The 13,793-nt window shown below is 36.5% G+C and overlaps 1 protein-coding gene across 2 annotated transcripts in view; it reads right to left on the bottom strand.

Annotated features, from left to right (window-relative positions):
- The window catches only part of LOC106087253 (collagen alpha-5(IV) chain), a 90,524-nt gene extending 79,066 nt beyond the window's left edge, over positions 1-11,458 (bottom strand). Inside the window, exons 1-2 of one of the 2 annotated variants that reach the window (XM_013252235.2) lie at positions 11,333-11,458; positions 10,808-11,092 (exon numbers count right to left, since the gene is read on the bottom strand). In XM_013252235.2, the coding sequence (XP_013107689.1) occupies positions 10,808-10,945 (138 nt within the window). In that variant the 5' untranslated portion in view covers positions 10,946-11,092; positions 11,333-11,458. Of the gene's footprint in view, positions 1-10,807; positions 11,093-11,302 lie in introns of both variants that reach the window. The other variant, XM_013252236.2, reaches the window with a different exon arrangement.
- Between the last annotated feature and the right edge of the window lie 2,335 nt (positions 11,459-13,793).

Genomic DNA, 13,793 nt, shown 5'->3' on the forward strand with positions numbered 1-13,793 from the left:
TGGCGAAGCCAGTGTTATGGCTCCATGAAATCATGATACAACGAAAAATTTAGAAAATAATGTAGAAAATACCATTAAAAAGCTCACAAATAACGAAGTGAGTCGTTTGAGGCTTGAAAACTTTTTTCGACAATTAGACAGATGATGATATCTTGGTCGGCATTGCAACAAAAACATCACTGGCAGAATCAACCGTTGGACGACCGCCGTACGAAGAACAAAAGAGTTTTGCAAAAAATGTTTGTGTTTGTTGCCATTAGCATCGTTGGATAAGTTGGATTTGAATAAGGGAAGTAAGATTTGATTTGTTTTCTACTGCGCTTATGAAACCAGTCGACTTGAAGAGCCCTGTTCAAATTCAGATGTGTGCTTTACAACTTACTCTAGTTGGAATGGTTGCCAAGCACAATGATCCATTTGACATCTCCTGCTGATGATTTTTCTTTGTCGAAAATGAAATCGAGATACACGAAACCAGTCAAATGCTTCTAGCAACAACACACTTTTTGCTGACTTTTAAATATTTTTTGCTATACTTTTCTTTGAGTAGAAAGCATTAAACAATGGTCTAAAGCCGAACAGTATCCTGCAATGGAATCTCATTTTTTTTGTCTTCTTTTTAAATATCAAACAAAAACCATTCTTCTAAGCTACGCAATATACAGATAGATATCATGAAATGATTTTGAGACAAAATCATCACATTCAGCCGGGCCGAATGTGATGTTCTTCGCCCGATATATCTTTATAGACAAAAAAAGGATTAATGAAAAATAATTGCTATGCTATTGGAGCGTTATCAGGTTATGGAACGATTCGGGTCATACTTGCCTTGGATGATGGAGAACATAGTAGATGTCATAGTGCCAGAGAAGAACTGCACCCTCTAGAGGCTTTAAAACCGATTCAGACCTTACTTGGTCCACCTGTTGAATGTGCATACTTTCAGCCAAATCGGCTAAGAATAGCGCTCTCTAGAGGCCCAAGAAGTGTAATCGGTTGATCGGTTTATATGCGAGCTATATCTAAATATGGACCGATATGACCTATTCACAATCCTAACTGACCTACACTAATATTTGTTTTGTCCATACTTGTTAGGTATTTTGGAGGCTATAGAAAATGCCACTGTGCAGTATTTCTGACAAATCGGATAAGAATTACGCCCTTTAGAGGCTGAAAAGTATAATCTGAAGATCGGTTAATGTGGGAATTATATTAGGTTCTAAACCAATTCAGACCATACTTGACACACCTGTTGAATGTGCAAAATTTCTTGTATGGAACGTCGGTTTGTATGGGAGCTATATCAGGTTTAAAACCGAGTCAGACCATACTTGGCCCACCTGTTGAATGTACAAACAAAATGCCACTGTACAATTTTTCAGCCAAATCGGATAAGAATTGCGCTCTCTAGATTCTCTAATAGTGCAATTGGTAGATCGGTTTATATGGGAGCTATATCTAAATATGGACCGATATGGCCTATTTACAATCCCAATTGACCTACACTAAAAGATATTTGTACAAAATTTCAAGCGCCTTGCTTTATCAAAGTTAGCGTACTTTCCACACACGTACAGACGGACGGGTGTCATATCAAACACGCAATGCTAAATTTTCGCAAATCGGATAGAACTGCGCCCTCTAGAGGCTTATGAAGTCAAGACCCCAGATCGGTTTATATGACATCTATAACGGGTTATGAGCCGATTTCAACCATACTTAGCATACCTCATGAGAAATTACAAACAAATCGGATAAGAATTGCACTCTCTAGTGGCTCGAGAAGTCAAGATCCAAGATCGGTTTATATGGCAGCTATAACAAACCGACCTACACTAATAAAAAGTATTTGTGCAAAATTTCAAGTGGCTAGCTTTACTTCTTCGAAAGTTAGAGTGCTTTCGACAGACAAACGGAGTTACAAACAGAATGACGAAATTAGTATACCCCCATCCTATGGTGGAGGGTATAAAAACACTTCAGAATTGTTCAAGGTCACGACAGAATTAATGAAAAACACATGCGTTCCCATTCGAAGTTGTATTTAAATCCTACAGCAGGGTATTAAAACTTAGTGCATTTGTTTGTAACATCCAAAAGGAAGAGAGTTAGACCCATTGATAAGTATACCGATCGACTCAGAATCACTTTCTGATTCGATTTTAAAAAAATCGGTTCAGATTTGAATGTAGCTCCCATATATATGTTCGTCCGATTTGCCATAATAATGCAATAAAATGGTCATTTGTTAACCGATTCTCTCGAAATTTGGCACGAATGATTTTCTTATGACTCTCTCTCTCTCTCTGAATTTCAAAGAAATAGGTTCAGTTTTAGATATAGCTCTCATATATATATATTTATTTATACCCTACACCACTACTGTGGTACAGGGTATTATAACTTAGTGAATTAGTTTGTAACACCCAAAAGGAAGAGAGACAGACCCATTGATAAGTATACCGATCGACTCAGAATCACTGATTCGACTGATTCTGATTCGACTTAGCTATGTCCGTCTGTCTGCCTGTCTGTCCATGTTAATTTGTGTACAAAGTACAGGTCGCAGTTTTCATCCGATCGTCTTCAAATTTGGTACAGGCATGTTTTTCGGTCTAGAGACGAAGCCTATTGAAATTGGTAAAAATCGGTTCAGATCTGGATATAGCTCCGATATATATGTTCGTCCGATATTCAGTAATGATGCAATAAAATGGTCATTTGTTAACCGATTCTCTCTAAATTTGGCAGGAAGGATTTTTTACGACTGTCAACATTACTGGTGAATTTCATGGAAATCGGTTCAGATTTAGATATAGCTCTCATATGTATATATCGCCCGATTTTCACTCCCAGAGCTACTGCAAGCATATTTATTAACCAATCTTGCCAAAATATTGCACAACGCTTTCCTCGATGACTATCACAATATACATAGAGTTTGGTCAAAATCGGTTCAGATTTAGATATAGCTCCCATATATATGTTCGTCCGATTTCCAGTAATATTGCAATAAAGTGGTCTTTTGTTAACCGATTTTCTCGATTTTCTCTTCAGGAGGGATTTTCTCTTGACTTTCAATATTACTGCTGGATTTCATAGAAATCGCCCGATTTTAACTTCTAAATTCACAGCAAGCACATTTATTGATCCATCTTGCCAAAATGTTGCACAACGCTTTCCTAGAGGACTACCACATTATCTGAGAAGTTTGCTCGAAATCAGCTCAGAATTAGATATAGCTCCCATATATATGTTCGTCAGATTTTGGGTAATTTGCAATAATGTTGTAATTTGTCAACCGTAGTTATTACAGTTTGAACATATTTGCTCGCCGATGTCCATCAAACTTGGTTCAGAATTGGAAACAGCTTCCACATTACACTTATAGGGTAGGTGTAGGGTATTATACATTCGGCACTGCCCGACTTTTGCCCTTCCTTACTGGTTTCTAATATACTTTATTGAGCTGAAAAAAATTTTAATGTTACGTAAAATTTATGCCCGTAGAACCTTTCTCAATGAAGGTGTTCTTCATCTAAATTTACGCTATTTTTGAATATATCGAAATTTTGTTTGTCTGTTGTAAACTAAAACGTGCAATGCGATTATCGTAAGATCAAAAGTCAACTGATGATTATTGCCATTATAATTTCTTTTTTCAATTTTTTATTAGGATTCGAACACTAGCCCTATTGGAATTGCATTTATGTTCTTTAGTAGCAGAATAACATTTTATCCACAATGTACATGTTAACGTCCAATTAGATTCATTGAACAGCAATGAATCAGAAGTAATAAGTTGCCAACTGATCATGATTATAAGGACGATTGGTACATAAAAAGATCAAAATATAAGAGCGCAAACAGACAAACCAAACGAACCGGCCCGCAGCTGAGCTGTAGGTCAATATGGCCTACGCACAAAAAGCACTTGCAGTGACATTCGACGAATTTCCAAGTGCACAACGAAAAGATTTCGGCAATGTTGATGTGCTGATGATTAGTTTGTGTCGGAATAGTGGAAAATATAACTTTATAGAAGTTGTTTACTTCCCTTTTAAACTCTCCCCTTCTAGGTTGAACTTAAAATAACTCTATATACAAAAAAACAATGTTACAAAAGCTTTGAGTTTATTTCAACTCCTTCAATTATTAGCATAATTATTTTATTCTGCTTATAACCATTTGTCTAACTACCATTTGCTTTCAAACCTAGTATTTTTCACAAAAGATTATGTTCTTGCAGTTATATTCCGGAAATACAAAAAGCACCAAGCCATGTATACATCCAACCAACTACACATATGTACAACCATCTAAAGATTGACTTTTCTCATTGTCTTTTGCATTTTCCCTTTGCAAAAAACGAAACTTCCCTGCCCCTTTGTGGGTGCATGTGTCGTAAGTAGGTGGCAATATCTTGCCGGGGAAGAGACTTTTGCACTTCATCTCAGTGACTCTACTATCAGAGGGTATTTCATTTTTTTTAAAGAAAAAGCATGAGTGGCTGGCTGACTGATTGTAATGCATGCAGAGCGCATTGTAAGTAAGTAAGATTGTAATGTATACTACGGTATTGATAACTTATACAGGCATACACATCCGTACATATACATAAGCGTGTCTGTAGTCTGCATGTTTTGTTTTCATTTGACCCAATTTTGGTGTCGTTGTTATTGTTTTATAAATGTATGTTTTGCTGCTAATTTTCTTTTAATTCATTTTTTATTTATTTTTTTTTTCTTATTATTTCATTAAAATTCTTTATATTTTTATCTGTTGTAATGTTTTCTTTTTGTTATGAGGAAGAACATGTTAAAGAAAATCCATGAATGCATTGTTAAATGCATATTCAAATTGAAGAGAGTGAAGAGAACTCCTATATTAAGAGAACTTTTGCATAAAGCACGAACTGTTAGGTGTTATGCATTGCCTATGGTAAGGTAGCTCTCTCTCTCTCTCGTGTGAGAAAAAAAGAGAGTAAAGATCGAACAAATAAAGAGAAACATTTAGTTTATTTAAAATGTAAGCACTTAAGAATGATACGAGTGAATTTCTTTAAAGGTGGGTACAATTCACAAAATTTTTTCAGTTTAAAATTTTGAATAAACTCATCGTCAATTTGATTTTTATTGACAAAAAAAGGAAATAATTAAAAAATCAATGAATTATTATAAAACATATATATGCGAGCTATATCTTAATCTGAAACGACTTTGATGAAATCTTGCACATATGTTAAGATCAGTAACAAAACTGTCTATGCTAAATTTTGTACAGATCGGTTGAAAATTGTAGCTACTACGGCCATTTAAGGGTAAATCGGGCGATACATATATATGGGAGCTATATCTAAATCTGAACCGATTTTGATGAAATTTTGCAGATATTTTAAGATCAGTAACAAAACAAATTGTGCCAAATTTTGTGCAGATCGGTTGAAAATTGTAGCTACTACGGTCATTTAAGTGCAAATCGGGCGATACATATATATGGGAGTTATATCTAAATCTGAACTGATTTTGATGACATTTTGCACATATGTTAAGATCAGTAACAAAACAATTCGTGCCAAATTTTGTGCAGATCGGTTGAAAATTGTTGCTACTACGGCCATTTAAGGGCAAATCGGGCGATACATATATATGGGAGCTATATTAAAATCTGTACCGATTTTAACCAAAATTAGTAGCGTCTGATAATTGAACAACAACTACGACCTGCACTTTGATTACAAGGATACATGGATTCACAGACGGACGGACGGACAGACAAACAAACAAATAAATCGAATCAGAAAGTAATTCTGAGTCGATCGGTATACTTATCAATGGGTCTAGCTCTTCTCCTTCTTAGCGTTGCAAACAAATGCACAAACTTATAATACCACAGAGGTGGTGTAGGGTGTAAAATTCTCTAATAATTAATACTATTTTTGTTCAAGGAAAATGTTGTCATCATTGATGCCGAGGTTAGCATGTTTTTCTATGACGTTAAACGCCTGACTTCAACTACAGCACAGTCGGCATAGAGTGGACAACTAATTATTGAAAGACCTGCCCACTTTTTTCGGAGACTTCGCTCTAACCTGGTTGGGAAAAAGGGGTTTATTGCATGAATTTTATTATAATGTCGGTTATATCTGAGTCTGTTCGGAAAATAATTTATAAATATCGCATAATGTATTCCCGAAATAAGTATCTCTGAATTTGTGAAAAAATAGTTTTTTTCTTTATTAGTTCACTTGTTGGGTTTATAACACTCACTTAATCGAGTGTTCACCCTATCCCGACTGTACTGTTCTGGCGCAAACATCTTTAATGGTGCAGTCATTAGTGAAATATTCACCCCTGCAACTCTTCTCTTATAGGCAGTTTAAACGACACATCATGATCGTACTCATCGTGTGTACCTGTCTATTACGGCTTTTGCCCAAAAAAAGTACATCAATTTTTTTCTTTTCTTAGAATTTATTTAATTTTCCAAACTCTCCTTCTCTTTTTTATAACATTATTTTGAACAGAATGTGTTTTTCAATATCTGCCAAGTAACGATTACACATTTCTGTGTAAATGGTAATCAGTAGACGCCAATCATCAAAAAAATCAAATAATTTAGATTTTCAGCCTTGACTGATGGTTATGTTCACATGTAACGCATACACCCTTATTCTCACCAATACTATTACAATGACCTTGCATCATGATGTGCCATGTAAATTGCCCATAAAAAGTGTGTCGCTGTTTGGCATGCCTCATTGAGCTTAAACTTAAATCCAAATTGATGCAACAATATGTAATAAGTTTGTCCTTTTTCCTTAAGGGAATTTTTGGAAAAAGGTTGCACCACTGGCATGGTGGTTCGCGATTTCTGATACCCCATGTATTTTCATCCACACCTTTGTCAAATTACATAAAAAAGGAGTTTGACAATGTTGATGTGTTTTTTGTTCTTAGCATTGATGATTAGTTTGTATCGTAATAGTGAAAAGTAAGGAGAGTTAGACTTATTGAGCCCTGTTTCAAAATAAAAGCGTAATCTACTCCGTACTCAATAGTTGTTGGGTAATCAATTCGGTGTTGATTATTACCAAATCGGGTAATAATTGCACCCTCTAGCGGCGCAAAATATCAAGATCCGAGATCGGATTATATGGGAGCTATATTAGGTAATGAGCCAATCTGAACCGTACTTGGCGCAGTTGTTGGAGGTTAAAACAAAACACTTCTTGCAAAATTACAGTCAAAACGGATAATAATTGTGCCCTGCAGCGGTCAAGAAGTCATGATTCAAGATCGGCTTTTATGGCATCTATATCAGGTTATGGACCGGTTTAGACCATACTTAGCACAGTAATTGGAGGTTAAAATAAAACACTTTATGCAAAATTTCCGCCAAATCGGCAATAATAACGCCCTCTAGCGGCTTAAGAAGTCAAGATCCGAAATCGGTTTATTTGGCAGCTATATCAGGTTATGCACCAATTGGGACACTACTTATCACAGTTGTTGAAAGTTGTAACAAAACACTTCATGCAAAATTTCAGCCAAATCGGATTATAATTGCGCCCTCTAGCGGCTCAAGAAGTCAATATCTAAGATCGGTTTATATGGCAGCTATATCAAAACATGGACCGATATGGTCCATTTACAATCCCAACCGACCTATACTAATAAGAAGCATTTGTGTTTCAGCGCCTAGCTTTACTTGTTCGAAAGTTAGCGTATTTTCGACAGACGGACGGACGGATGAACATTGGTATATACACTTTATGAGGTCTTAGACGAATATTTCGAGGTATTACAAACGGTATATGGTCCAATTTGTACCAAATTCGCCACGGACATTGGGTGGTCTAATAAATGCAAGTCCCTGTTCAATTTTGTACAACAAAATATTGCTCTTTTTGGCTGCTATATCCCAATATAGACCGATCTAAACCATATAGGGCACGGGTGTCTAAAAGCTTAACATAAGTCACTGTATCAAATTTCAGCGAAAAAGTATAATAAAAGCGCCTTTAATGGGACCAAGACTTAATCTGGACCGATCTGGGTCAAATTAAAAAGGCTCAAATGTCGAAGGACTTAACACTGTCCCAAATTTCAGCGAAATCGGACAATAAAAGCGCCATTTTTGGGCCCAAAACCTTAAATCGGCAGATGGGTCTATATGACAGCTAAATCCAAATGTGAACCAATCTGAACCAAATTGAAAGAAGATGTCGTAGGGCCTAACATAACTCAATGTCCCAAATTTCGTTGAAATCGAACAATAAATTCTCCTTTTATGGGCCCAAGATTTTAAATCGAGAGATCGGTTTAATGGCAAAAAAAGCAAATTTTGCCCATGAACATTCCTCAACATTCGGACTGCAGTCCGATTCAAGTGGTCCTCCTTTTTATAGCCGAGTCCGAACGGCGTGCTGCAGTGTGACACCTCTTTGGAGAGAAGTTTTACATGGCATAGTGCCTCACAAATGTTGCCAACATTAGGAGGGGAAAACCACCGGTGAAATTTTTTTCCGATTGTCAAGCCAGGATTCGAACCCAGGCGTTCATCGTCATAGGCGGACATGGTAACCTCTGCGCTACGGTGGCCTCCTGATATAGCTTCTATAAGAACTAATTTATATACTTGAGCCACAAGATCCGATTTGACTGAAATTTTGAAATGGTTTCCAACAACCATAGCCAGTACGAACCATTCCGGTCTATTACATGATACGGATCCGATTTGCCAAAAAATTATGCACATGCGCTTCTGTTATGATTTGTAATAGTAAGGCCAAGTTTAAACAGATCACCCGAATTGATTTTTCAAATCTCTAGAGGGGGGCAATTTTTAACCGACTTGACTGAAATTGAGCATTGTCACCTCCTTTCAGACAATATTAGATCAATAACCTGATATTTCTTTCATATTAAGCTATTTTCTTTTTTGACTCCATTATCCTAAACCTATCTCTCGATTTAGTATGGTTTGCCGGGAGAGGTTACCAGGTTCGAAGGTTCGATTTCTACTAAAGCCTAAGCCTTGTCTTAGACTAAAATAGTCTTAGTGAGTCTGTGAATTAGAATTCTTGTTATGATCTCCCATATACCGTTTAAGTTTCTACCTATAAAGAGAAATCGTGCAAAGAAGTTAACAAACTCGATCCATGGCTGAGGTAATATAACATAAGATTGGGCACAGCCGAATCTGATACATTAGAATTTTTCTTTTATTATTTTCTTTATTTTTTTTTATTTTTACAGCTATGGGTCATATATAAAAAAAATATTTTTAAGCTTTTTTCACATTTTTTTTTTCATTGTTGATTTTTGTCCTACTAACAGTGAAAACCAATATTTAAAAAAATTCCTAACAAGTTTTTAATATTTACTTTAAGCTGGAGGATTTCCAACGAAACAAAATTAATAAAAAAAAATTCACAAAAATATTTTGGAAGAACAATTTTGACATAAATCTTTTTTAGAAAAAAAAAACAATATGTAAAAAAAAAAAAATTAAATTTTTTTAGACTTTTTATACGTATGGCCTCAAGACAGATAATTTAAAATAAAACACTTAAATGTGAATTATGCCCCAAAAAAATTTTTTTTTGTGTATTTGGTTGCCCAAAAAGTAATTGCGGATTTTTCATATAGTCGGCGTTGACAAATTTTTTCACAGCTTGTGACTCTGTAATTGCATTCTTTCTTCTGTCAGTTATCAACTCTTACTTTTAGCTTGCTTTAGAAAAAAAGTGTAAAAAAGTATATTTGATTAAAGTTCATTCTAAGTTTTATTAAAAATGCATTTACTTTCTTTCAAAAAATCCGCAATTACTTTTTGGGCAACCAATAGAAAATTTTGCATTATTTTATTTATATAGACAAGATTTTGTTGTTATATGGTTCTAAGTTAATACTTGAAGTTTTCCAAAAAAAAAGTTCTTCATAGAATTACGAACCAGAAACTGTATGATGACGTTGACATAGTGTAGCATTGGCTAGGTCATGAAGTCAGAATGTCATTCATTGTGACATCACGATGGGGGTGCCCCGATAGCCGAGTTGGTAGCATGCTTGGATTACCAGTTCAGGACCCCTGGGCTTCGATTCCCGCCAGAAGCCTTGGTCTGTCGCTACTGTGGTATCACAATGGACTTAAAATTGTTTAAATGAGTCTGTAAAGGACTGTCACTCTTACATAACCTAACATCAGGATGCGCCAAGACGAACCTGTCGATTCATGCAGAAGGGGACTACCAAAACTTCGTTGAAAAGATCAAGTATAGAAAAACATATGGAAATTTGGTGTCAAAAATAGAAGAATTTCAAAAATCAGCATTTTAGTTAGGGGAGCAAAAACCTTGTAACGGCCAACTAGCAAGAAAATAGGCATATTGCTCTTGAGAAAACCTCGTAATACTTTCATTGTTTAGATGAACTATCCTTTATTATGACTTGTACTCATATCTATGATCAATCAGTTTATTTTATAAATAATGCAATAAAAAAGATAATAAATAATCGATTAGTTATTGTTCACATACATATAGAAATATATCTATTATGGAAATTAATTTCATTATATTTGGAATAATTGAGTTCTCATTTCATTCACCGTTTCCAAATGACAAGTCACATTGTCACTCTTTGTCCTTTTTTACTTTCAAAAAAATATTTTTAATTTTCTTTATCTAAAAAAATTTCAAATCAGCTATGCACATCGATGCATTCCCTACGAAATGCCATATTTTACAAACATTCGTTGCGTTTAAGCCTTCAATTCCATGGTTTTCTCAACTTACCTTAGCGTCAGCAGTAAATGGGCCAATTATTGTGGTTATACAAACAATCAACACCGCTGTTTTCAGCAGTTGATGATGCCACTTGGGGGCGGCATTTCCACCCAAGAGACCCAAAAGGTCTCTGGGCAATAACAGCATCTTAGATGGATGGGTCGCGTATCCGTAAGAGATTGACGTGTTTATATGTGTTGTTGAACTTTTTCTTTGTGTTAAGTTAAGTTTTTGTCTTATGTGTGATACAACATCAGATTTTTAGGGTAGAAGGAAACTACCGTTCCGTTAACACTATAAAAACAAAACAAAAACAAAAAAAAACATACAAATAGATAAGAAAAACCGTTATTCTTTTTTCTCTTTGCCAAAAACCAAAATCCAAGGTCCACAGTTTTTCATAGATCATAACAGTTAAGAATTTTCTTTTTTTCTTTCCAACATAGCCTGGAAGTGTTAAAAAAAAACTAAAAGCCAAACAACAAAAAAAAAACGAAAACTAACACAACTCGACGTTAAGCACTTTTAACATACACTGATTATGGTCTTTTTTCTTTTCTGCCAGTTCGACTAAACTAGGGACTGATTGAGTACGACAGAAAAAATACGATCGTCGTATACTCTCCCTACATGGAGATCGACAAACGTTCGAAGTGTTACTAAACATGCGGCCAGCAAAAGATTTTTCATGCTGCTCCCAAAGCCAGGCATCCAACATTTGCACCAACACACTAGCAACGCATGGCAGCACACATTCAAGTGCCGCGAGCACGATCGTCAACGAAATGCTAGAAACGAGTGCACCTACACTCTCTCGCCGGTCACCAATACCGTGATGGCAGAGGCGCTGATAATGCTCCAGCTAGATGAGTGTGTATGCGTACAACAGGGGTTTTGGTGTGGAAGCTTCTTCTGATAGCCCCGTTCATAGATTTTCTTGTTGGATCCTCCGTTATGATTATTGCTGTTATTGTTGTTGTTGTTTTTGTTGATTTTGCCACAAATGTTTTATTTTAGACTATGATGAAGTCAGTCAGCATGGATGTGAGGATCTAGATTTCGAGCTTTAATCACTAAACGAGCAAATATGTAAACTGACAAACAGTTGCGAATCGATCTAATTTTTGGCAAAAACAATTCACATTTGGCCAGTCGAGTGGAGAGTTGGGTAATTGGCGGATATAGCCAAAAGTGGTGCATATTACTGCCACCACCGAAGGTGGGGGGGATATTCTTGATTCCCGTTAAATTGTAAGACGATCCAGCCATGTCCGTCTGTCACGACATAAACGTTGAGTAGCGTCGGATTGAAAAATGCAACTCTGCAAATAAATGCAAAGCAACTCGCAAAGTAAAACAATTTTTAACTTTGAGCACCAAAAACACTACTTTACGAGCGGCAACACCGAACGACGCTTGGTTTCAAGTGTCAAAGTTGACATTTTTTTAACTTTTCCGCGTCGTTTTATGGATTTTGTGTGCAGAGTTGCATTTTTGCAAACGCGACGTTGCAAACCAAAGCTCAATGCACTCATTCTGTTTTGGCCTTTACTGAGCTGTTACTTTGTATAGATTCAGATGGGCTGTATCTTCATATAGGCCCATGTGGGCCGATCATCCGATTGAAGGTCTTATTCCCATGAATGGAGCTTTTATTTTCCGACTTTGCTGAAATTTGACACAGCAAGGTATGCTAAGACCCTTAACGTCGGTATCGAGTATGCTCCATATCGGACTATATTTGGATATAGCGATCTCCCGATTTAAACTATTGGGCCCTTAAAGATCGCTTTTATTATGCGATTTCGCTGAAACTTGGCACAGTGAGCTGTATTAGATCCTTCTTTCTATTTTGGCCTTTACTGAGCTGTTACTTTGCACAGATACTTTTTTTTGTCCATAGACAGGTTCAATTTGAAAATGGGCTATATCTTCATATAGGCCCCATGTGGGCCGATCATCCGTTTAAAGTCTTATTCCCATGAAAGGAGCATTTATTTACCGACTTTGCCGAAATTTGGCACAGCGAGGTATGCTAAGACCCTTAAAATCCGTGCCGAGTATGCTCCAGTTCGGACTATATTTGGATATAGCGATCTCCCGACTTTAGGTATTGGGCCCTTAAAGATCGCTTTTATTATGCAATTTCGCTGAAACTTGGCACAGTGAGCTGTATTAGATCCTTCTTTCTATTTTGGCCTTTACTGAGCTGTTACTTTGCACAGATATTTTTTAGGTCCATAGACAGGTTCAATTTGAAAATTGGCTTCATATAGGCCCCATGTGGACCGATAATCCGATTGAAGGTCTTATTCCCATGAATGGAACTTTCATTTCCCGACTTTGCTGAAATTTGATACAGCGAGTTATGCTAAGGCCCTTAAAATCCGTACCGAGTATGCCCCAGATCGGACTATATTTGGATATAGCGATCTCCCGATTTTAGGTATTGGGTCCATAAAGATCGCTTTTATTATCCGATTTCGCTGAAACTTGGCACAGCGATCTGTTTTAGATCCTTCTTTCTGTTTTGCCCTTTACTGAGCTGTTACTTTGCACAGATTTTTTTTTTTTTTTTTTTGTCCATAGGCAGGTTCAGTTCGAAGGTGGGCTATATCTTCATATAGGCCCCATGTGGGCCGATCATCCATTTGAAGGTCTAATTCCCATGAAAGGAGCATTTATTTTCCGGCCTAAATGAAATTTGACACAGCGAGGTATGCTAAGGCCCTTAAAATCCGTACCTAGTATGCTCCAGATCGGACTATATTTGGATATAGCGATCTTCCGATTTTAGGTATTGGGCCCTTAAAGATCGCTTTTATTATCTGATTTCGCTGAAACTTGGCACAGTGAGTTGTGTTAGATCCTTCGGGTAACGGGCCGTGAATGGTGTAGATCGGATCATATTTGTATGTAGCCCTCATCAGACTCTTACATCTTAGGATTTCATTTCGGGGTTACCTCTAATTCTCACTTGAGTCCCATATTGCCT

This window comes from Stomoxys calcitrans, chromosome 3, assembly GCF_963082655.1.
Source record: "Stomoxys calcitrans chromosome 3, idStoCalc2.1, whole genome shotgun sequence".
In the NCBI taxonomy this organism is placed as follows: Eukaryota; Metazoa; Arthropoda; class Insecta; order Diptera; family Muscidae; genus Stomoxys; species Stomoxys calcitrans.